At 58.0% G+C, this 24,595-nt stretch overlaps 2 protein-coding genes across 2 annotated transcripts in view; both read right to left on the bottom strand.

The window, feature by feature from the left end:
* Positions 1-23,320, bottom strand: part of GSE1 (Gse1 coiled-coil protein) — a 172,891-nt gene extending 149,571 nt beyond the window's left edge. The window contains exon 1 of the mRNA XM_072946735.1: positions 23,103-23,320. Coding sequence (XP_072802836.1) covers positions 23,103-23,145 — 43 coding nt within the window. The 5' untranslated portion in view covers positions 23,146-23,320. The remainder of the gene's footprint in view (positions 1-23,102) is intronic.
* Positions 9,298-24,595, bottom strand: part of LOC140688136 (uncharacterized) — a 230,406-nt gene continuing 215,108 nt past the window's right edge. The window contains exon 3 of the mRNA XM_072946750.1: positions 9,298-9,893. Within this exon, the coding sequence (XP_072802851.1) occupies positions 9,880-9,893 (14 nt within the window). The 3' untranslated portion in view covers positions 9,298-9,879. The remainder of the gene's footprint in view (positions 9,894-24,595) is intronic.

Genomic DNA, 24,595 nt, shown 5'->3' with positions numbered 1-24,595 from the left:
GGCAACCTCATGAAGGGCTAGGAAAGGCACTGAGAGGTCCTATGGCATCACTGCTCTGGGACAGATTCCTCTGAGAAGATGCCCAAGTGAGCATCATTTCTGGGGTGTAGGTTGCCCTGGCAATTAAAGGCTCAGTACCTGGAAACGACCTGGACTCAAATTTCAGCTCTGCCACTTCCAAGCTGTGCAACCTCAGGCCAAGTTACTGAACCTCTCTGAACCTCAGTTTTCCAAATGGGGATAGAAAAGTACTTGCCTCATGCAACTGCTGTGTGTATTACATGAGTTAACAGGGATGGGGCCTTGAGAACAGTGGTGGCATTTCCTAAGCACCAGGTAAGCATTTACTGATGCTGCTGCTGTGGTGGGGATTTGTGGGAAAGACTGGGGAGGTGAGACACCGGGGAGACTCCATCGAAGGGGCAGGACTTGAATGGAAGACACCCACTAGGTTATTTGGGATGGGGGCCTCCTGGGCCAGATCGTAGGGACCCCTGCACAGGCCTATCTGGGCAGCCCCTGGGGAGCAGCAAACTTGTTAAAAGAGTCAGACTCAGTTTATTTCTGGGTCAAACAGCAAGAGTGCAGTGTCCCTAGCTGAAAAGCTAGTTCTGATAAGCAGGAGCAAGTCAACCTGGTGCTTTGGCTGAGCCCGTCTGGCACCTGCAGCCTCCAAGGTGTGGGCACAGCTTCTGGTGGCCAGAGGGACCCAGCTCTCTCTGCCTGGTTCTGCCCAGGGGTCAGCTCCCCCATTTTTGTTTTGTTTTGTTTTATTTTGGGGGGGGGAGGTAATCAGTTTTATTTATTTATTTCTTAATGGAGGGACTGGGGATTGAACCCGGGACCTCGTGCACTCTAAGCACACACTCTACCACTAAGCGATACCCTCCCCCAGGTCCCTGCACCTTGGTGGCACCTGGCAAGCAGGAAGATGCCCCAGCCCCGTCCCGGGTTGTCCACAGCAGACCTGAGACCCATGTGGGGACAAGGACAAAGGACAGAAAGCACCTCCTGTACACATGGGCCACAGCGTATAGCGGGGGACTGTGTCCCCCGAGTGAGGGACACTGTCTGGGCTGCATGCAGCCAGGCCCAAAATGCCCCTCAACCCCGATTCTCTGCCCCTGCTCAGCCCACGCATGGTTCAAGGGTCCCCATGTGGCCGTAGTCAGGGCACCGCACTGCCCCATCCCAGGAGCAGGAGATCCCACCCCACCTCACCCACAGCCTTTTTCTCACCTCTTCCTTTGCTAGGCCTCCCTGCCTCTGCCCTTCCCCTCCTCCCTCTGCACAACAACCAGAGAGGTCACGCCTGGCCCTGCCCAAACCCTCCGAGGATGCCTGTTCAGCTCCTCAACGCACCTGCCACACAGTCTGTGCCCCTGCTCGTCCCCGTCACCATGCTGTCCTCCTCCCCAGCCTTTGCTCTGGCTGCTCCCTCTGCCCCCAGAACCCTCCCTATCCCCCTACCCCTCCCCACACCTCTGCCACTCCCTCACCGCCTGCAAATCATTGCTCAAACACCACCTCCCCAATCCTCTCTCGTCTACAATTGCAACCCATCTACGCCCTCCCCAAAGCATCTGAGTTTCCAACACTCCACCTCTTCTGCAGATGCACTGGGTTTATTACCTGTCTCTGAGGGCACAGATTGCTATCTGTGAGGTCTGATGTGTCCTGGTGCTCCACAAATACCGGGTAAGGAGCAAACAGATCTTGGGTCCCTTCTCCTGGCCCCAGGGATGCACCCAGAGGAGGCTCAATCAGCGCCTGCTGCCCACATGAAGGAGCCCGGGCAGCCCACCCGAGGCTCAGCAGGGAGGGGCAGGGAGGCCCCACACAGGAGAAGCCACCACACAGCGGCTGAGAAAACTCCTCCCGCAGCATAGAAGCTTCCCCCAGGACGGTGGGAGCATGTGGCACCCACGGGAACCACCTGAAGCAGGGCTGGGGGCACCGGGCAGCCGAAGGGGGACTAAGAGAAGCCTGCTCTGCGGTCGGGTCCCGGGTGCGGCCCCGCCCCGCCAAGAGTGGGCAGGCTCAGGCAGGAGCTAACGGCTGTGCCCCATCCAGCAGACTGGGCCGGCATTAATTTGACCATATATACACACGCTAATCAGCTGTAACCGTGGCACCCAGCTCAATTCAAATTGATTTACTGAGCCTGGAAATGGATACAAATGTGATTAAAGGCCTTTTATTTTACATAGGTTCTCTATAAAATGATCTAAATCAATTGCCCGGCAGGCCCCACGCTATTACTGCACAGAGCCTCCTCTTGTATTGATGGACACCGTGCTCCGGGCTAGAGCGGGGGTGTCAGCAACACTCTCCCGCCCGGCCCTGGGATCGAAGTTGGGCGGTGCAGCACCGGCTGGGCTGACCTGGCACCTCCAAGAGGACAGCAAGGGCGGGTGGGCCAGGTGGGTAGGCCTGGGAGCCGGCTGCCATCAACACGGCAGCAGCCTTGAGCGCCTGTTGTCCGTGACACCCACCTCTGGATCTCTGAGGGGGCAAGTTTGTAAGCTAGGCCTCCAAGGACGCTGCTGGAATGGATACCACCCATGGCCACATCCCACCCATGGCCCCTTTTCACAGATGAGGAAACCAAGGCCGAGGGGTGCAAACCAGTGAGCAGAGTCCTGGACAGACGGGTCTCCTGGCTCCCGGGACACCCCTCCTTCCATTAGAGCCTCCCCACCCCAAGTGAACGCTGAATGGAGCCATGGTGGTCTCTTCCAGCAAAGACGGAAAATACGAGGTGTTCCTGGAAGCCCCAGCCTGTGAAAGGCACTCAGCATGGAGCAAGGGACATAGCGGGACGCCCAGCACAGGGACCACCAGGCAACATCCAGCTGGGGGCTTCAAACAACAGAAATTCATTCTTTCACGTTCTGGGGGCCACAAGTTTGAAACTGAGGGTTCAGCAGGGCCACACCCTCCCTGGAGGCTCTAGGGAGCATCCTTCCTGCCTCTTCCAGCTTCTGGTGGCTCCGGGCATTCTTTAGCTTGTGGCCGCCTCCCTCCCGTCTTCTCCCCTGTGTCTGTGTGTCTCTCTTCTTCTTACAAGGAAGTTGTTGGATCTGGGCCTACTCCAGCCTGACCTCATCTTAACTTGATCACATATGCAAAGACCCTATCTGCAAATCAGGTCATATTCTGAGGTTCTGGGTGGATATGAATTTTGAGGGGACACTATTCATCCCAGTGTAGATGGGCTCTGAGCCACAACACTAGGGATACGGTTGGGAAGGGTCCACCCTTTTCTAAAGGAGGCCCTCGGCCGTTTAGTAACTGAACCCGCAAGGCCAGGCTCACAGCAGGTCCGAGGGCTGCACCTGCTTCTCGGAAAGGTGATGTGACACCCCCATCTCTGCCCCGGGGCTCTGCAGCCTGTTCTGAGCACCTACAGAGGCAGGACGGGTGCTTGAGCCACAAGCCCCTGGCTCCCTGGCAGGCTCCTTCGGCAGCTAGGAGAAGCCCACAGAACCTACCGAGAGGCAAGGGCAGCTGTGGGCAGGAAACACCATGAGCACCTGCCTGCAGGGTCCTTGTGTAGAACGATCACATCAGCCCTGCTCCAAAGCTCATCAAGACAGGGGGTGGGGCCTCTGGGGGCAGGAAGGTGGCTTCATTTCCAATCCACAGCTCTGCTGCCCAGGACAGAACACCCTAGCCACAGGTAGTGATTTGAATTCAAAGTTAAATTTAATTAAAACTAAATAAAATTTGAAATTCCATTCCCTGGTCACAAGAGCCAAGTGTAGCTCTAGTGGCTACCACGTGGGACAAGACAGATGTGGAACATTTCCCACCATGTAGAAAGTTCTACTGGACGGGCATGCCAGACGTTTTTTTCTTGTGTATTTTGTACCATGGGCAAAAAGAATCAAAGCAAATTAAAAAAAAAAAAGGTAATAGTGAAAAACACGAACGCATACAGAGCTACTGACTTCCCAGCACTCCAAGTCCAAACCCTGGGGGCTTTAGGACTCAGTGTTCTCAACTTTCCTCCCGTCACTGACCGAACTGTACACACTCTCCAGGGTCTAGCCCCTGGCTCGACTCCAAGAGGTCATCCACCCACTCTCCCTGCTCTTCCCTAATTCTTGCCCTTGCCCATTTCCCTGATCTGCTCAAGCTCCTCCACAAGGCCCTCCTCCACAGTTTCAAAAACTGCATCCTCCGTTCTCTGCCTCACAAACTCCTAGGCATCCTCCAAAACCCCATCAAATTCATGGCCTCTGGGAAGCCTGCTCCTACAACATCTTGTACTTCCCTTTCTCATGATGTCTCCCTCCATGAACCTGAGTCACTTGTGCACCTGTCTTCTTCTCCTTGGCTGTAACCAAACTCGTCAGTTTAATGCCTGGTAGAGAGCAGGGGGTCTGGATGTGCTGTAGGAGGAAGAAACCAGAATTCTCTCTCAACTAGACCCAGAGTTTCCTGCAGCCTAACCCTGCCCAGAGCCCTGAGGACCATGACAGGTGTCAGCTGCATGAATAAATGAATGAGTGGCAAACAGAGTCCAGGGGTCAGGTCCTACACCTTCCCTCCGGACGCTGAGCACATGTGTGAGCACACAGTAGGAGCTTCATAAACGGAGGGCAGCAGACAGGCTGAATTAAGTGGGGAAAAGAATGCAAGAGGACAAGGAAACAAGAGCCGGAAGGACCATTAAGACAATAAGGTGGGCGGGGCCTGCGTCCTCTGGGAGGACAGACCCCTCCCTGGGAAGCCTGCTCCATAGCTCTGCTTATCCTCTGCCTCTGTCCACATGCAGACAGCTGGGTGGCCATCGTAAGGTCACGGTGAGGGTGGGCACCTGCTCCCTGTATCACTGAAGGCCATCTTCCCAGGCTCACCTTGCCTGCTCCTGTTCGCAGCCTCGGTGGCTGGGCAGCAGCGCCATCGACCTCCTGATCCTACTGATGCTGCCACTGCCCTACAGAGACCCAAGAGAAGTGACAGGGACACAGAGGGCATTAGGGACGGGTTACCACGGCCTGAGTAACACTTTGTGCAGCTAGAAACCACAGCCTCAGGGACTGAACTACGATTAGCCAGAATGGCTCACAGAACTCAGGGGAACACTTTACTTTTCCCACTTATCACGAAGGATGCAACTCTGGGACAGCGGATGGAAGAGATGCCTGGGGCGAGGTCTGGGGGTGGACATGTAGCGTCCACTACCTCTCTGGGTGCATCACCTCCTGGCAGAGGATGTGTTCACCAACCAGGAAGCTCTCGGAACTCTAGAGGTCAGGGATTTTTGTGGAGGCTTCATCACGTAGGCACGATCGATGATTAACTCACGCCCCAGCCCTTCTCCCCTCCTTGGAGGATGGGGGTGGGGCTGAAAGTCCCAAACTCCCAATCCTGGTCCTGGTGACCAGACCCATCCTGAGGCTGTTCCCGAGCCCACCCAGAGTCGCCTCATTAGAACAAAAATGTTCCCATCACCTGGGAAACTCCAAGGGACTTCGGAGCTCTGGGCCGGAACCAGGGCAGAGACCAAGTATATGTTCCTTATGGCATCTCACTTCCCTCCCTCCTCTCCCAGGGGCGCATCCCTGGCCTCTGAGAGCCTGGCTCCCACTTCTGTTCTATTCAGGGCTGTACGGGGATCCCCCTGTGGGCCAGACTGCAGCGTTCAAGCCCCGCCTGCCACCCCCAGCTCTGCCTCCTGGGCAAGCCGCCGAACCTCTCTGTGCCTCGGTTTCCCGGCCTAACAGAGATAAAGTGGAGGGACCGTGAGGTTGCCATGGGACCTGGACGCGCTCAAATGTGCCCGGCTCACAGAGAGCCCTCCGTCAAGCGTTCATTAAATCAACTCGCCCAGGGTACCAACAGACCTGACCTCACCACCGCTGGAGCCAGTCCTGCAGCCCCACTCAGGTCTGCAAAGTCAGGGTTTAAACAACTTCTCTCCAGCCACGTGGGATCAGCTGGACGAGCAGGAAGGTACAGCTTATGAGGCAAGATGAATGCACTCCTTCTGGGTGGAAACTAGGTCTGAGTTCACAAGAACTTTCCCTGGGGGTGTGGGGTGGAGGTGCTGACTGTGGATGTGCTGACGACAGCCAGGCTCGCGGAGGGAGTGATGACTCACGCTGCTCCCTCCCTGCTTTCTGTCCCCTCCCAAGTGGACTCGGAACCTCCCAGCGTCTCAGCAGGGCCCCTGTACTGGGCGCTCAGCTAGCACCTGGCAGACCCCTCACCCCCACCCTGGAGGCGCACCCATGCCAGCCAGCCACAGGGAGCCACAGAGGGTTCCGCACAGGGGCAAAGCAACATCACTCCAGAATCACGAACTTTTCAGACGGAAGAAACGTCATCTCCTGCACTCCGGGGCTACTGTGACTCGCACAAGACCACGTGACACCGAGGACAGTGGGGGAGAGGCAGTGCTGCTCCTGGGGGCTTCCCAAGACGCGTGTGCATACACGTCTGAGAGGAGTGTGAGTGGACGGGGGCATATGCGCGCATGGATGTCTGTGACAGTACAGGTGAGTGTGTCAGTGTGTGCACCTGCGTGTGGTCATGAGTGTGAGAATGTAGGTGCATGGGGGGATGTAAGGGAATGCGTGTGAGTAAGAGGGGACTACAGTGTAGAGGGGGCTGGGCGGGGGTGGGTCCCATTGGGTGCACCTCACTGTCAGGCAGACCTCCTCACTCATCTGTGAAACGGGGCCACGATCCCTCCCCAGCCGGTTTCAGGGCAAGAATAGGGGCTTGTTGAGTCCAGGCCTTGGGGGGGCTCCTCCCCTTTTCAGTGGGCGTGTGAGGGGCAGGGGGCCACAAGCCACAGCTCCTAGGACCCCAGCCCCCTAGGGACGAGCTGGGTAGGGGTTGGGTGGGTGGGAAAGGCAGGGCAGGGGTCAGAGCGCAGAGGGCAGCTCCCGCTGGCCGGCTGTCCCCAGGGAGGGTGGCATCAGGCTCCCAATTACAGGAACAATTAGGGCACGTGGATGCACAGCCAGCCGCCTCGGCGCCACCGCCAGAGTGACAAGCTGGCCCCCGGCGGGCTGTGAGCCGGCTCTAATCCCGGGAAGGCTCTCCAGTGTTAATGGTGCAAGCAGGCTCATTAGCTGTAATCCATCTGTCCTTGATGCGGCGGTGGCGACGCAGGTCTGTGGGATGAAGGATCCCCTCCCAGGAGCAGCAGGCGGGCACAACGCTCAGAGGGGCCGCCCCTCGCTCCCTCCTTCCCTGCTCTGAAAAGTGAAATGAAGGCAGGGGTGCAGGCACAGGGGAAGAGAGGACAGAGCCCCCACCTCTGATCTGAGAACCCAGTTGCAAAGGTGGGACCTGGCCATACTCCTGCTAGGTGACTGAGGGCAAGTGGATTTCCCTCTCTGGGCCCAGACCGTCCCCTGGGGAAAAGCTGGGGCTAGTATGGATGCCCACAGGGCACAGGAAACCATGAGTGGGCGGCCTTGGGGTGCCTGTCTCTGGGCTTGGCTGTCCCTCACTTGTCTGGAGGCGTATGGTGACATGAACATCACCCAGAATGTTCCGGATGGTTTGCTGACAACCATAAATCTCACTTTGGTCTGTGATGGAGGAAGTGACCCTACCACACCATCTGGGCAGTGGGTGCCCTGGCAAGGGGCCTAAGACAGGTGCTGGGGAGTCAAGGTTGACTAAGCCTCAGGCTTGGCTCAGATGCGGCTGTGCCCAGGCAGCTGCAGGTGCCCTAGGCCCCAGGGGCGGGCCCAGGGGAGGTGGCACCCCCCACAGGCTGTCATGGTAGAGCAAGCAACGCCCATGAGCTGGAAGGGCTGCCCAGAGAGATGAGGAGGTGAGGGGTAGGAGAGCTGGCTGCAGAGAAAGAGGGGCTGGGGGCTCCAGGGGGTTCTGGGCCAGACTGCCTGATGTGAGTCCCTGCTCTGCTGTGTGAGGTGGGGAGGTTAATTAGCCTCTCTGTGCCTCCATCCCCCCATCTGTAAAACAGCAAGTAACAGTGCTCCCCGGAGTGTCACAAAGGTGACTGGATGTGCATGAAGCCGCTTCCAACAGGGCCGGCTCTTGGTTGCAGCCACATCAGCCACCACCATCCAAGCTGTAGCCTCTCCCCGGCTTCTGTCCCTCAGGGCCACTGATTTCCACCACGCCTGTACACCCCCAAGTTACGCACTTTTTATGCCTTCAGATCAACCAGTTGTTCTGTTTCTGGAGGGATAATTTACAACAACTGATTTTTTTAAAAAACCAATTTATGTCCAGAAGGAAGTTGCCAGTCACCAGTGGAAAGAAAAGGCACCACCCTGTCCTCGAATCCTCCCGGATCCTGTCGGCTGAGCCCAGCTTGTTCAGAGGGGATTAAGCAAAGGCTGGAGCGTGTGGGGCCCACAGACACCTGCCGGCCTTTCTCACCACAGGATCAGGAGGAAACAGCAAAGCAGGGGAAGCCACGGGGTGGTTTTGCTTAAGGTTACATTCCTGTAGGACACACAGCAGTCCCAGGCCCCCCAGAAAATCGCACGGCGTGGAATGCCACCTTCTGCAAATCCATGGGCCTTCGTGGGTTCAATGTCACAATCCCTAAGACTTGGGCCACCTCCTCCCTTTGTTCCGCCAAGCCCGGAATGCTGGATTCCAGGCCGGGGCCCTGCTTTTGAAATGCCCCGGCCTCGGCTGCCCCGTCTGGAGAACGGGGGCACTCGATCTATCCCTCTCCTTCTGGCTGTTGGGGGGTTTCAACCAGCCCCCAGGTCTGAAAGCCCCTCTGTCCTGTGTGGGTAAAGGGGCCACCGGCAGCGGAGACGGGCCCAGAAGCCAGCTGGCCACGGACGGGAGGAGGGCTGTTTCCCCGATGTTCTTCAATTATTCAAACAATAACCACACCTTTATTTAAAGTCTAGTCTTGCATTCGCTGCATCCGGCGGCGGCAAGCACCAGGGCCTGCTGGTAGATTTACACGGGGACAGGCTCCTTCTCAGAAAGTCAATTAATTAAGCAAACACTCTGGGAGCAGCTTCTCAGGTGTGCAGCTGGGAGGTCCGCTGGTCTCAGCCCGCCGCCTCTGGGACACTCGATCCCATAGGGCCTGCCAAGCAGGCGGGGATAGTGGCCCAGGGCCGGGCGTTGGCTGGTGGAAGAGAAAGGGCACAGAAACTACTGTTCATGGGACACCTACTAGGTGCCGGGCCTGGGACAGCCTCTGGGGGCTCTTCTGGCCCTCACACCCAGCCCCTAGCCTCTCCAATGCACAGACAGAGGAAACTGAGGCACAGAGTGGTTCAGTGACTGGCTCACGGTCACCCAAGTGGTAAGTGCTGGGTGGGGATCTGAGCCCAGCCATCTGGCCTTGGCCCTGCCCTGGAGCTGAGCCTCAGCTGAGCATTGATACCCAGGCACCCGGCACCTGCCAGGCCCAGCTCAGCAGTGTCCCTCCTCCAGAAGGAACACGCACACCTTCTCCCTCTTACTGGAATAACTGGGTACCACCCAGGAGGCCCCCAGAGTAAACGCAGTCCATGCGCAGAGACCTCTGGCATGTTCTGGGCCTGGACCACTCACCTCTCTGGAGAACAGCAGCAGCATGGGAGGGAACCGAGTTTACAAAGCCCTTCTGCAGCCACCAGGGCCTCCAAATGCATGGGACAACCAGGGGGGCTGTCAGCAACAGCAGCTCCATTTTTGGGGTGAGGATGTGAAATCCAGAGGTGAAATGACTCAGGCCAGTTCCCCTGCCTCCAAGGGGCAGAGTCAGGGACCAGGTCTCCAGACACCAGGCCACTGGGCCACAAGGCGAAGGGCCAGCCTGTCCGAGGAGGCTGTTAAGCATGGTGGCTAAGGATGCAGATGTTGGGGTGGGGGTCAGATTGCACCCCAGCTCTGTCACTTCCCAGCTGTTCTCAGGCAAGCCACAAGTCATGACTCCTCATCTGTAGAATGGGGATGAAAACAGAAGCACCTCCTCATTTTGGTTGTTATGAGAATAATATAAGTGCAAAATGAAGCATGCAGCATAGGGCCGTCCTCACTGCACCTGTTCTGTGCTTCTCAGCACATCTCCCCAAGTGCCAGCATCTAGGGTAGATGTCCTCCAAGATGCATTATTGGCTCCAGCAGCAGAATTAGCAGCATCAGGACCAAGGGAGGTTGCCAGGCCCTGTCTTCACCAGCTCATCTCAGCTCCTGGAAGCTAACCACACCAAGCACTTTCAGCAAACGCATTGATTTTCCAAACTCTGGCACCTGTACAGGCCAGAGGATTTCAACCCAACTGGAACATCTTGATCAACTCCCCACTTTGAAGGAAGAGGAGTCCATCTACATAGGACTAATTTGAGTTTCTTGCCTGGGGTTCCTTTTATCTCGAGTATCTTTCTATCCTCTCCTTATCCACTAAGAAAACTCCTACACACCCCTCAAAACTCTTCTCAAGCATCACATCCCTCTGCAACCCCTGACACCGAGTTAACTCTGCTACTTGCTTGTCATCTCTGAGCCTGATGTGTGCCTCTCTCATCACAAGAACCACCGACCATGAGCCAGACACTACAATGTGCCCTTTATGTGGCTCAGTCAATCTTTCAAAATGGGAAATGCCATTTCTCCATCTGCCAGATAAGGGAACTGACATGCAGGCTGCACAGCCTGCCAGTGGCAGAGCCTGGACTTGAACCTAGGAAGTCTGGCTCTGATCTCAGGGAGGTGGCGCTGTTTCAGGAAGAGCCAGTGTCAGGATTGGCTGGAATTGGTGGAACAACAAGGGGAAAATCGCCGAAATGAGGATTGAGGCCATTCGGCCCAGGGAGGAAGCAAGGGCAAGCCATAACACAAATCTGAAATCCGAGGAGAGGCAGCACACGCTGTCCCAGGAGGTGGGTGACAGAGACCTGTGGTTTCTGCATGCGCTGCTCCCTGGGGGACCCGCCAGCGCTTGCTCGGCAGGGAACCCAGCTGCTCTGGGCGATTATTATTTCAGAAGCAGAGGGAGGCGGGTAGAGGGCTCTGGGCCTCAAGCTGAAACCTCAGGGAGTGGGTGCCGGAGGTGCCAAGCAGAAAAATCAGACTGGGGGTCAGGGACCCCTCCGATGGTGCCCGCCACCCAATCTGGCCCCTACTCTTCCCTGGGAGCTTTGGCCGCCGCCACCGCCTGACACACCTGCAGTGAAAATGACACCTCTTGGTGAACGGTCCTTGCTCTGCCTCCTGAGACAGCAATCAGACACCACACACAGAGCAGGAACAGGCAACAGGCCTCTGATCAGCATTGGGTGGGGGGTGCTGGGGATTGGAGTGGAGGCCCTGCTGGGCCTCCCAGGAGCAGCAAAGTTAGAGAGGGTGGCTTAGGAATAGGGGGGCAGCAGTAGGGATCCCCAGGGACCTGTGAGCAGGCAGGGGGTGGGGGTGGGGATGGAGACTTGCAGAGATTCCAGACTTGCCCCAGTAAGAAACCAAGACAGAGGCTCTGAAAGACTGCATCTCACCTTGCCCAGTGGGCCCCTGAGATTTCTCTCTGTCCCCGTCCAAACATCTGCCTCTTGCCTGAGCCCCAACATGTCAGGGTTCAGGTAGCAGCATCTGGAGCCAAAGTGTCCAAGTTCAACTCCTGGCCCTGACACTCAAGGCCCACGACCATGGCATTTGCTTGGCCTCTCTGTGCCTCAGTTTCCTTATCTGTCAGATTGGAACAGCACCAGTCCGCACACCAGCAGGGTGTTATGAGAGGCTAGAGATTTCAACCGAGGGCTCAGGACTGCCAGGGGACACAGGAGATGCTGAAGAAGTACCACCCATCACTGCATGTCATCTCCAGCCCCTGCCCCCGCCTCTCTCCCATCTGGAAACAGAGCCTGGAGAACTGCGACAGGAAACAAACCCTGACACTGTAGCCACAAGTGAGGGCCCCCAGGCCTCAGTTTCCCCGCCGAGCACTGGGCATGATAACAGCCCGGCCTGGAGCTGCCCGGGCCTCTGTGAACTGGCTCCAACCAGCACTGGGCACACAGCGACACTCCACTGTGATGTCGGATGTCCGCAGCCACCCCCATTGCACTCAACGCAAACAGGAAGTCTACTGAACGGGAGGGGCAGTGAGTGACGTAAACACAGGGAGGCCCAGGGATCTGAAAACGCGTCCGCACAAAAACATGTCCACACGCATTCACACAGTGCTCTTCACAGGAGCCAAAAAGTGGAAACCACCCAAATGTCCATCCACGGATGAATGGATACACAAAATGTGGTCCATCCACATGCTGGACTATTACTCAGCTGTGAAAAGGGGTGAGTTCCTGACTCACACTACAGGATGGATGAATCTTGAGAACATTATGCTCAGTGAAAGAAGACACACAGAAAGCCCCAATTCTATAATTCCGTTTACATGAAATGTCCAGAACCAGCAAATCCACAGAGACAGAAAGTAGCTTGGTGCCTGCCAGGGGCTGGGTGAGGGAGGAATGGACACAGAGTTTCTTTGTGGGGTGATGAAAATGTTCTGGAACGAGATGGTGGTGACAGCTGCACAACTCTGCGAATGTCCCAAAAATCACTGACTTGTACACTTTAAAAGGGTGGTTCATATGGTACGCGAACTAGATCTCAATTAAACCACTAAGAAAGTCCAACTCTTGCAGCCTGTCCTCTGCCTGGAGAGTGACTCCCAAGGGCCCAGGAGTGACTCCTCTCAGTCGGCCCAAGGGCAGGGGTGGAACAGGCAGAGGCACTCGCAGGGGGAGTGGCCTGACCAGGGTGGAAGTTGGCCCCTGGCCAGGACAGCCTTGCTCACAAGCAGGCAGCACTTGGCAGAAGATCTCCCAGCTTTAGTTTTGGCTAAAGAGTCAGGAAGCACATAAAACAGAACATGTATCCGGAATCATTTTTGAGCACCTCCTGCATACATGCTCCAGCTACTAGGCATGATGGGCCCCGAGCCAAAGAGCTGACCCAGTCCTTGCCCTGGTGCAGCCCAGCTTAGCAGGGAGACAGCCGGAAGCACGGAGTCATATGAACACACCCAAACCAAGCAGACCCAGAAAACGGGCTGGGAAACTCTCGACCCAAAGGAAAAGTTGGAGTCAGCAAGGAACATCATTACAGAAAGTGGGACCAGCATGTGCAAAGGCTGTGAGGCAAATGGGAACATAATGAACTAAAAATGGTTGGTGAGGCTGGACCCAGGGGACAAGTGGCAGCTGTGAGGACCTACGCCTGGGACGATGGAAATCTCCCTGCTCCATTCTGCACCCTGAACACTTAAGGTGTCCCCTCCAGACCGTTACAACATGGAGCTGAAAGCAAAATCTGCTGCCCAGGTTTGCAGCCTGCCCGCCTCACTGGGGACAGCCTGATGTGTGTGTGAGTTGGAGGATCAGAAAGCACAGGAGACCCAACTCTTTGCAGTCTGCAATTCTCTGAACGTCGAGCGATCCTGCCAGGCCCTTCCAAGCTGCCAAGGAGCCCCCTCCAGGCATCTCAGGCCTTCATGTTCTTAGACAGGAACCCTCACAGGCCTCAGGAAGAGAGAATTCCCACTGGGCTGCCTCCTCTCCCTTCCCAGCAGAAGCGAGATGCCCTATTTCCCTCCCAAGAGAGCTTCCTGTCTAGGAAGCCACAGGCCCAGGCACCCAGACATGGGCTCCTGCAGCCACAGAGAGATGTGAGCCAGCAGCCCCAGATTTATAAGGCCCCAAATTGCCCGTCTTTGCAGACAGACCATGGTATGCTACAAATCAACCAGCTTCCAACGGCTGGGCTGGTGTTACAAACAATCACCCCTCAGCATAATCACAGGCTCTGCGACGGAAGCCCGTCTCCCTCAGCGCGGCAGGCTGCAAGACAGGCCCCCAGCCTCCTGCCCTCACTCACCCTTCCGTGTCTCAAGGGGCAGCAGGTGACTCGGCCTCCATGAGTCTGATGTGACCAGAAACAGTCCTGTGGGACGGAAGAGCCCCCTCAAAGCAGTCTCTGGGCCTGGCCCCCTGTGGCCTGGTGACCACGGCCGGAGAGGGTCAAGGGCCCGTGGGGCTCCCAGCGCTGATTAAAGATTTAGCAATACTCTTGTCTACGCTTGCACTCCCCTACAAACTGTCCTGCCTTGGCTGCCCCAGGTTGGGGACCTGGCTGGGAGGGGCAGAGACGAGGAAGACGGAGGTAGAAGAACTGGGACACGGTCCAGGAGGGGCTGAGAAGAGAGAGGTCAGCGGGGCCCCAGAGGCGGGTCAATGAATCCCTCGGGAAGGTTATGACAAGTTAAAATTGATTGTCCCTCGGCCACATTAGCTGTGGCATGGGGGACGTGGGGTCGCCCCTGATTCAATCAGGAGATAAATTAGAACCGTCTGGAAAAAGAGCCAAGAGGGAGCTTACACCGAAATTCAGACCCAAGGTCAGAGCAGGGAGTCGGTCAGCGCCAGGGGTACGTCTGATACATCAGAAGAGAGCAGGACGGCAGGACGGTGCAGTAAGAGCACAGCATCATTTCGGAAACGGGCACAGGACCTGGCAGCATCCTGCTCCCCCAGCCCTGGGGGGGGGGCCTGGAGGCTCAGCTTCCAGGCAGAAGGCAGCCTTGGGGGAGAGAAGAGGGAGGGGGAGGGAGCAGGAGGAGGGGAGTTGGAGGAAAGGAGAGAGGGGGCAAGGGCCCGGGAGGGACATGGGGGAGGGATGGGGAGCAGGGGTCACGGTCACAGTTACGTCATGGCACCCAGCACTCAGGTTTAGTTGTGGGAAATGCTGCAGAGGGAGAGGAAGTGCACTCCGGGCTGGCACAGCCCCTCCGGCGTCCTTGTGGCCCAGGGTCCCCACCCTCCTCCCTCCCGCACCTCCAGCGTTCTCCCTGCTCCCAGGAACAACAGCTGCCAGCATGGTGAGGTGGGGTGGGGAGGAGGACGGAGGGAGGAGGCGGGAGGGCTGTTTAGGAAGACAAGACACTCAGAAATCGATCCGAGAGCGGGCTGCCCTGGGTGGGAAGCTGCACTCAGATGTCTGCTCTTCCCCGAAGGGGAGCCAAACCCAGGCCCCTTGTCACCTTCTTCAGCCCAGCTGACACCTCTCACCCAGACTTGTGCAGTAGCCAACTAACTCGCTGGTCCCCAGCTTCTGTCCTGGCCCCTTGCTTCATGCTTCATGAGGCACCAGAGGACCCCATGAGAAGGGGGGCCGGCTCATGTCTCCCCTCTGCCCAAACCCTTCCAGGCCCCCACCTCACCCCTGGAAAGGCCAATCTTTGACACCACTGCACACACACACTTCTTTCTCCCCACAGCCCGCCGTCCCCACGCCTTGGCTTCCTTGCTGTTTCTTGAACACTTTGGGCAAGTTCCCCGCTCAGGGCTCTGCCCCACCTGTTCTGCCTGGAGTTCTCCGCCAGGCATCAGCGCGACCAGCTCTGGCACCCAAAAGATAAGCCCACGTCCTTACCCCTGGACCCCTGCGAATGTGGCCCTATCTGGAAAAAGGGTCTTTGCAGATGTAAGTAAGTAAGGATCTTGAGATAAGATGGCCCTGTATTAGCTGCGTGGACTCTAAGTCCTATGAGGAGAGTCCACATAAGAGGAAGAAGACGCAAAGGGGAGGCCTACGAAGATGGAGCAGAGATGAGGCCACAAGCCAAGGAACGCCAGCAGCCGCCAGAAACTGGGAGAGGCAAGGATTCTTCCCCGGAGCCCGAGGGAGCAGGCCTGCGGGGCCTCAGCTTCTGGCCTCCAGAACTGAGAGGATAAACGTCTTGTTTAGCAACTAGTTTGTGGCGCTTCATTACTGCCGCTGCAGGACAGCTCATCATCCTGCATCTGAATCCGGCAGCCCCCCCCCACTCGGTGTTCACAGCACCCGCACCTTCAGACCACACCACAGCAGGTGCTGCTCCCATCATCTACCACCTAGGACAGAAGCTCCCGACTGGAAGGGTGCCTGGAGCCACCAGCAGCTGGAAGGGCAAAGGAAGGACCGTCCCTGAGAGCCTTCAGAGGGAGCACGACCCTGTCTGCACCCTGACTCAGGCTTCTGGCCTCCAGAGCTATGAGAATACACATCTCTGTTGTCTGAAGACCTTCAGGTTGTGGTTTTTGTTACTCACACTCACCTTAAGCTAGTGATTCTCAGCTGTGGCCACTGTGTTCCCCACGGGATACGGGGCAAGGTCTGAGACATCTTTGGTTGTCACAACTGGGGGATGTTACTGGCATGCAGCAGGCAGAGGCTAGGGGCTGCTCAGCGTCTCACAACACACAGAACAGCCCCACCACGAAGCCTCCAGCCCCAAACATCAATGGTGTCCAAACACCTTAAGATGTAACCACTCATGTGAAGATTTCTCCCCCAAGCTTAAGTGACAGCGGGACAAAATTTTCATTCCTGAGCCATCAGGGCCCATCCCAGGTCCAGCCACCTGCAGAGGCCTGAAACACGTTGGCTGAATGAATGATCTGAGAGAGCGGCGTGCAGCAGGGAGTAACAGAAAGTACCACCTCCATTCCTAGGCTGTGGCCACTGCGACGGAGCCACAACCTTCTTGAACGCCACCACGGTGCAGCAGAACCGTACAGTGGGCTAAGATGCCGGGAACCCAGCCTCTCCACTCAGCTCAGCTGAGGGTGAGTCTATGAAGCCAGGGGGCCGGGCTGAGAAAGCCCTTGGCGGGCAGGCAAGGGCCTCCGACGTGCCACAGGGACCATCCAAGGAGGGAGCACCTTGCTCTAGACTGCCAGCAGGAACCCTTCCCTCCTGCTGCCCCCCTCCCCCACCAGCATCAAGCTTCAGTGGGCTTGTGTGTCTGCCAGATGGCAGCGCGCTATGTGTCAGGAGATAATCGCTATTAAAAATTCACTTGGTTTTATTTTCCCTGTTTATTTTTTTAGGTTCCTTTTGGGCTCTGCTTCTTCCTAAAGAAGCCACCAAACTGCCACCCGCCACACTGTTTTAATTGTCTCTAATTAAAAGAAACATTGGCTGGGTCACCGGGGTTTCTCCACGCTGGTGGCTGGGGGGGGCAGCCCGGTGGCCCTAGGCCCTGCCAGCTCACCCACCCCGGGGGAGCAGAGTAGAGAGGTGCCGCCCTCCGCGGGGGCACCCAGCAGTCCACACAGACCCTGTCACTCCTGACACTTGGCAGGATTACTTTTCTGCCCTGAGAGACTCGAGCTCTGCGGGTGTGGGTCACCAGCCGGATGAGCTCAGCATCCCAACCAGAGGCGGCCAGGGTGGAGACAGCACTGGGGTGTCCCAGGACGCAGCGGCCGGGCGCAGAGATCTGGGCGGCAGCTCGGACCTGGAATGGCAGCTTCACCCGGGAAGGAGACTCAGATCCCGGCTCCGCCCTGTCCGCCGGGCCCCAGGCAAGCCCTGACCTGCACAGGCCTCAGTTCCCACGTCTTCCCCGGGGCCAGATGCAGTTGCTCGGATGGCCGTTGGGACAGGCGTGAGGTAGATGCTGCAGGGCTTGGCGCTCTGGAGCAATGGGCTGGGTGCGCAGGCGGTGAGGTCAGGTCGGGTGAGGCAGGCAGACACCTCGCCGGCCCCACGGGTCCTTTCAAGTCAAGGATTTGGGCACCTACAGGTTCCAGCATGTTCTGGGTGCTGGGGATACCTCGGTGAGCAAAGCAGCTGGCTCACCTTCTAGAAGAGAGCGAGAGGCGATGAGCAACTGAGCACGGATGGGGGTCCTGCAGACTCCGGCTCCAGCACCCAGGAGCCTCGCCCCGCAGCGAGGCCAAGGGAGGATGTGGGGGCAGGGGAAGTGGCAGCATCTCAGGCCGGAGATGAGCAAGAATCACAGGGTGACGGCCCTGGCTCCTCTCCCCGCCTCGCCCTCGCCCTCGCCCTCGCCCTCTGGGGTCCCCATCTCTTGCAGATGGGCCACGGCTAGGGCGGCTACTGGGCCAAGCCCGCCTTCTGCTGTGCCCACTTCAGACAGTACAGGCCTTCCTTCCCTCAGCCCAGCTCATTTCTCGTGTCTGAACTGGAGACCAGAGAGGGAAAGGGAGGTCCTAGCCTCCAGGGCTGGGGGATACAGGTCCCCAAAGCCAGGTCTGTATTCTCAGCCATGCCACAATACTGGGGGTCTTCGGTATGTTTTATATGTTTTTAAAATATATAAAGGGGGGAATGATGGTGTACTAGTATCCTGGGGCTGCAAGAACAAGTGACCACAGTCTGGGGAGCTTAAGACAAGGGACATGTGTTCTCTCATAGTCTGAAGACCAGAATTCTAAAATGCAGGTGTGGGCGGGGCTCACTCCCTCCAGAGGCTCTCGGGGAGGACACTTCCTTGGCTCTGCCAGCTTCTGGCGGCTCCAGGTGTCCTTGGCTTGTGGCCCCACCCCTCCAGTTTGCCTCCATCTGCACACAGCTGTCTTCCCTCTGTGTCTGTTTTCTCTTATAAGGATGTCAGTCATTGGACTTAGGATCCACCCAAATCCAGGTTGATTTCTTCTCAGGATCCTTAGCCAATTGCATGTTTCCCAGTAAGGTCCCGGGTGGACATGAATCTTTGGAGACACCATTCACCCCAGTACAGATGACCTGCAATGTCACCAGCATGCTAACATGCACATTCCCCCACTTTCCTTCCAGAGCTGACTCTTTGCCATCAAGAGGTGGGAGAGGTGGTCACTGTTCTCGAGGACAGTGAGGTAGGGAGGGGGCTGGGAGCAGAGGAGGAGAGGGCCATTCCCTGGCTGGAAGCTTTCTGAGGTGAGGCCGAGGACTGGGTCCTCCTAGAGGTTTGGAAGGGATGTCAGCCTTGAAGTGGCTCAACTTACCTGCACCAAGGTCTGAGTGGCTGAGCCCGTGACTCTGGCACTGTGGCCTGGGAGGGGCCCGTCCAAGCCATCCTCATGGAGCTGGGGAGGCAGAGGCCCCAAGAAGGGAAGTGCTTGTCCAAGGACACACATGTGCACCTGGATTCTTCCTGTTCCTCCAGGACCCACCCCCCCATTACTGTGGCCCCAGGATCCCTGAACACGGACCTACAGGAGACCAGGCAGGTGAGAGGCAGCCCACCAGGAAGACTCCAATCAAGGTGGGAGAAATGGTCAAGGGTCAAAGGTCAAGGGTCACTTCAAAACCCAGAGGCTGGGCAGAGAGGAAATGGTATCATGAAAGCAGGCAGGCCTAGGACCCCAGACCCTTCCACAACCACTTCCACATGCTTTCCTCCAGCACCCAGTGTCACTTTAGATGCAAAGAATGTCTCAGGGACCTAGCACTGGGGAGAGCTAACATTTACAAGGTAATCGCCATGTTCTAAGCACAGTTTACACATATTAACCACTTAGTCCAACATCCTTGGGAAACATGGAGGAGGGAGATTTGAGACGTGTCTGAAAGTCACTGCCTTGGGGCAATCTGTTACACAACACTAGCTAACTAGAACAAGACAGGTGCTCCTGTTATTTCCCCTTTTACGGAGGAGGAGGCGGAAGCACAGAGCAGTTAACTGTATTGCCCAAGAGCACACAGCCAATAAGAGGCAGATCTAGACGCAAATCCAGGCTGTCTGGCTCCAGACTGGCACTCTGAACTGCTAGACCAGGCGCGAGCAGAGGCAGGTGCCCCACCTTAACCAGCAGCGGCCAGCATGGCCACCTGGCTGCTGAGGCCGTCCGGAGCCCAGGACCTGGCAATTAAGCTACCTGCTCTGCCCCATTTCTTAATTCGGTTCTTCCTTCTTGGTGGAGGGTCTCTAGGGAGGTTTTTTTCAAATAGAGCAAGACTTGTATGCAAACCTGGAAATGGCACATCTGGTTTACTTACTGAAAGACAGAAGCACAAATGATGTCCCTTCCATCGCCTTCCCCAAGGAGCCTGCACCGCTGGCAGACGTGTTGCCACCTGGCTCTCTCTGAAGGGTTTGCAAGCGCCAACCTCACCTCTCACAGTTGCTGACCCGAGGACCGACAGGCTCTGCTGCCAGAGCCTGCCCTCAGGGCCCTTTGAGGCCACAGAATCTCAGGGGAGAAGCCTGGTCCAGGTCCTCCAGGGGCTGCAGTGACAGCAAGAGGCCATGGGTTTCTGACAGCCACCGCCCACCCTCTGGGAGTTCCCATTCACCTGGGACCCCACTTCGGGAATAATCTAACAACCAAGACTGTGTGCCTCTACCTCCAGGCTCTCATCTCAACACACAAGGACAGTGCTCTGACGCCCCAGCCCCTGGCTCCTCGTAGAGTGGCCAACAGCTGGGTTACCCCGACCCTGGCTTTGGGGGTGACCCCACATTCAACAGCTGACCACATGGTCCCCCCAGAGTGCCCCGTTCTAACATTCTCCACAGCTGTCCAGCTGTCCAGATGTCAGCCTGACCTCCCAGCCCAAGGAGGGAGGGAGCTCTGAGGGCCAGGGCCTCCCCACCGTGACCAGTGAGCTGTCCCCCTGGGGAGACTTGGAAACCATTTGAAGGCATCCCCAAGGGTCCACACTGACTTGGATGTTACTCCAGTATCTGTGAGAGCCAAGCGCCCACTGTGCATGGAGGAAGTGGGTCCAAAAACACTGATTGGTCTCACCAGAAAAACGGCAGCCCTCTAGTCATCTAGTAAGCATGTATTGGACACCTATGGCATACTCAGCATCTTAGGAGACTGAAATGAAAAGAAAAGGATCTTTCCTCACAAAACTCTTGTCTGACAGTAGAGAGAAAACACGCACAAAGGTATGGATTCTACCTAGAAAAAAATAACTTGGGCCATGAGGACAAGAGGAGGCAAGAGAGATGATTAATGGCTGGGTGGAAACTGGAAGGCTTCTCAGAGGAGGTGGCCCTGAGGTTTGGGTAGACTGCAGAGAGAACATGGAAGGGCTTTCCAGATGGAGGAAGAAGATAGTAGCAGTTGACGACAGCACGCTGTCACTATCAGTAACCTGGCTGACGCATCTATTCCTGGGAGGGCAGAACCATCATCCCCATGCTCCAATGGAGACTGTGGCACAGAGAGGTTAGGTCACCTGCCCCAAGTCACACAGAAGTGAGGGGGGTAGGAGGATAGGAACTCGGGGGTCTGGCCCTCTTTGCTTTTGTGCTCTCTGCCTCCTGAGTGGCCGAGGCACCAGGCAGAGAGAGGAATGCCCGGGCATGGCACAGACAAGACGTGGGAGTCAGCTGGCCGGAGGGCTGGGGAAGGCGGGACCAGAGTGGAGCTCAGACCTCTCACGTGGTGGCTGCATCCTACAGGCGCAGAGGGGCCATCCGAGACTGCCATGGAGTGGCCACCAGATCCTGCCAGAGGAAAGGGCGCCGGGCAGCCACAGATGGCTAAGCAGGGACACGGCCAAGTGGGACTGCCCGGGTTCCCATTGCCTCTCCCTCACTTACTAGCTGTGTGACTCTTAGCAGTGAGGGTAAACTCTCTGAGCCTCTTTCCTCACCTGCAAAAACTAGAGAGCACAAAGCCAGCGCCTCCCCCCTGCAGCTGCTGTGAGGCTCAAGGTGTGACCGCCAGCAAAGGTCTCTGAGCCCCGGCAGCTGATGCAGCGCTTTTTCTACAGGTCCCTCTGGCCAGGTTCTCCCTCCACCACTCTAGCTGGGCTTTGGGAACAAAGTGAGGCCCTTTCAACCCCACGGAAGTGGACTCTTTACCTGGGGGCTGGGGGAAGCGGGGATTTCACCTTCGAGCACCATGGGCCCGGGACCCGGTCCACCTGGCAGATGGCGGCGCACACCCGCGTGACCGCCATCCCCGCTCACCCTGGGGAAACTCAGGTGTGACGTGCTGGGTGACCTGGCCAAGGGCACACAGCCGGTGAGGGGCCTCCTGGGGCTGCCAAGGTCCCTCGGGGTGGGACCTCCGTGACCCCCCTCTGCCAGCCCCAGGAAGAAGGGTGATCAGAGGGAATGATGACAAAACACCTGAGTGAGATGGGAGTTTTGTAGGTTCGTCCAGCTGAAAGGGAAAAAGCCTCCCCCTTCCTCTAAGCTGCTGCCCCCACCTGGCCCCCCAGGGGAGCACGGGAAACCGCCTAAGCCGACATCTGACGGATGGGATTTGTTTTAAGCCCTTTCTACCCACTGCACTGTAATCATCCACTGTTCACGACCTCTCCATGAGCGACTCTTCCCCTCCCTGAGTTTTCAAAAGGCAAAAACCTTTAAAAGCCTCAGTTCAAACAGGCAGAGAGGCATACACAGAGAGACGTGGGGCTGGAAGGGAGGCGAGGCGGGGAGGAGGGGCTGGGGACCTCAGCAGGGTGGGTGAGGGGGTGGGGTGGGGAGAAGGAGGGGCACCAGTGGAGGAACAGGTCAGGATGCCCAGCCTTACAGGGGACGGGGGAGCTGTGCTGATGCCATCCTCCTACCCACCCTCTGTCACTGGCACCACTGTGAAGGGACCTCGGCAACCTGAGTTACTGTCCGTGGTTGACTTCCATCACCCCTTCTGCCTGACCTCCAGCTGAGGGCCTCAGGGCCTCTGCCGTCCCCACCACCACCTTCAACCCTCAGCGTGCAGGGATGCTCTAGGTCTCTCTTGGAGACGTACTAAACCCTCTTCAGCGGAGACTGATGCGGGCACTGCCCATAGCGGGCTCCGAGACAGCGCTGGCCCTCTCACTGACTTAATTAGTGCACAGCAATGCGAGGTCACAGCCTTGACACCCTGAGAAAGTTCCTTCACGAGGAGGGCCCAGGGAGATGCTAGCACAGCTTGAGAAGGGGACAAGATGGGTGAAACGTAGTTTAAGCCACACATCCCACCCTTGGTACCCTCCTGTGTGCAAGAGGGTAAGAAATCTCCCCCCCATTGTTTCTTCCTGGGTCTCAGCCCCCTGGTTTCCTGCGGGCCCCAAGGGGAGGCCTAGGTTAACACTCTCATCCCAGGGTTGCTAATTAGCCATGATATCGCAGACCCCTGCAAGGCTAGTGCAGGCCGGCCACCTCCCCGGGACAAAATGTGAAGGTGATCCTCCATGGTCTCACCACTACACCCTGGATGTCCCAGGTACGGCCAGACAGGCGGGGCTTTTCTACTTTAAAAAAGAAATCCACTGGCTTCTTTTCTGAGTTGACAGGAAGAGGAGGTGGCAGGCGGCGCGCCTGGGGGCACGTGCATGATCTGGGGGTAATCCGGGTCGGCAGTCAGCCCCAGAAAGTTCCAGCCCAGGCCCTCCCCGTCTCCCTCTCCGTGGGCGGCGAGCCCGGCACTTACTGAGATTCTGGAGCAGGGACGACCAGGTCTTCATGCCGAGCATGCTGTGCCGCCCTCGCCGGGGCCCGCGGGGACCGGGGGACTCTAGGAGGGACCTCCCAGCATAGCCGGCGGCGTGGGCTCGGAGTCACCCAGCGGCGGGGCGTCCACGCACGCTTTGCGCTCCTCCGCTCCTCCCGCCCGCTGCGCGCCGGGGGCTGGGAACCCAGGGAGGTGGCAAGAGGCGGGGGGGGGGGGGGCTGACGCCGAGGAGGGGGGCGGTCACGGGGCAGCCGGGATGCCCCCAGAGGGGCCCAGGAACTGGGGGGTTGGAGCCCCCCGGGGACGCCTGTCTGCCTGCTGCAGGGCCCCGGGAGGGGTGCTGTGGCGAGGGGAGGGGGCGGGGGGGGGCAGGCCCGGGGCGCCCGGGAGCCCCGCGCGGCCTCTCACGCGGCCCTCAGGAGCGCTGCGCGCCCCCTCGCCCGCGGCTTCATGCACCGCCAGCCGTGGCTGCGCGGCCGCCTGGCAGCAACCATTTTATTCCCTTCCCGCTCGGCTGGGGCCGCGCGCCTCCTCCCCGCCACCTCCCGCGCGCCGCGGCGCCCCCGTCGTCCTCCTCTCTTCCCGTCCCCTCCCCTGCGCCCCGCCCGCTCCCCGGGCAGCCCCCGCTCCCCTGCACTTGATAACGCGCTTGTCAAGACTGCTGAGTTGTTCCTGACCTCTCCCCCGCCGCTGCTAATTAAGGCTCCGCCGTGACAGTTCAAGTGCCGAGCATCAAGTTTGCAGAACCAAAGCCTCTAATTGGGCCGCTTTTCATTTCTCCATCTCGCGGGCTGGGGCTCCCCAGACCTGGGCACTGGCGCATTTTCCTTTTGTATTTTTCATCAGGGAAGAGGAGAACGAGGAGGACGGGTACCAGGAGAGGAGGGCAGGCAAACAAGCAAAAGGCGGGTGGGGGTGCAGGGGAGCCACGAAGGGGGCCCTCCCTGCCCCTCAACAGCCAGTCAGCAGCCACAGGCCACCTCCCTCTGAGCCCACCTGACATCTTTTCTAACCCAGGGGTCTCTGAGCTCCCCAATTTGGGGTTGCCAGGAGCTGAGCCCCACCCGCAGGAGGCCACTGCAGGGACACCCCACCTCGCCTCCCCTCCACCCTCTGGGACTGTGGCAAGGAGGGACAGCCCCCACGCTGTGTGCTGGGGGTGGGGGGACTGTAGCCCAGATGCTAATAACCCTGCAGAGGCTGGGAAGAGACTGGCTTGCCAAGCCCCCTCCCTGGCTGAGAGGTGTGCTCCTCCTTACACCCCAGCTCCCTCCCAGGGGCTGCTGGCCTCTCCTTTCCAGATAAGTGCTGGCGAGCATGGAGCATCGAATCTCTTAGTGACTCTTCAAGCTGCCTTTCTCCTCCAACGCCTACTAAATCAAGCCAGCGCTGAGAGCCACCGTCTGGGAGGAGAGGGGGAAGGAGGGGCCGCCGGGCTTCAGGCTGGCTCTCAGGAGCTAGTGGAGGGTCAG

This window comes from Vicugna pacos, chromosome 21, assembly GCF_048564905.1.
Source record: "Vicugna pacos chromosome 21, VicPac4, whole genome shotgun sequence".
Taxonomy (NCBI): Eukaryota; Metazoa; Chordata; class Mammalia; order Artiodactyla; family Camelidae; genus Vicugna; species Vicugna pacos.
The sequence above is the reverse complement of the archived record's forward strand: the minus strand, read 5'-3'. Positions and strand labels throughout refer to the sequence as shown.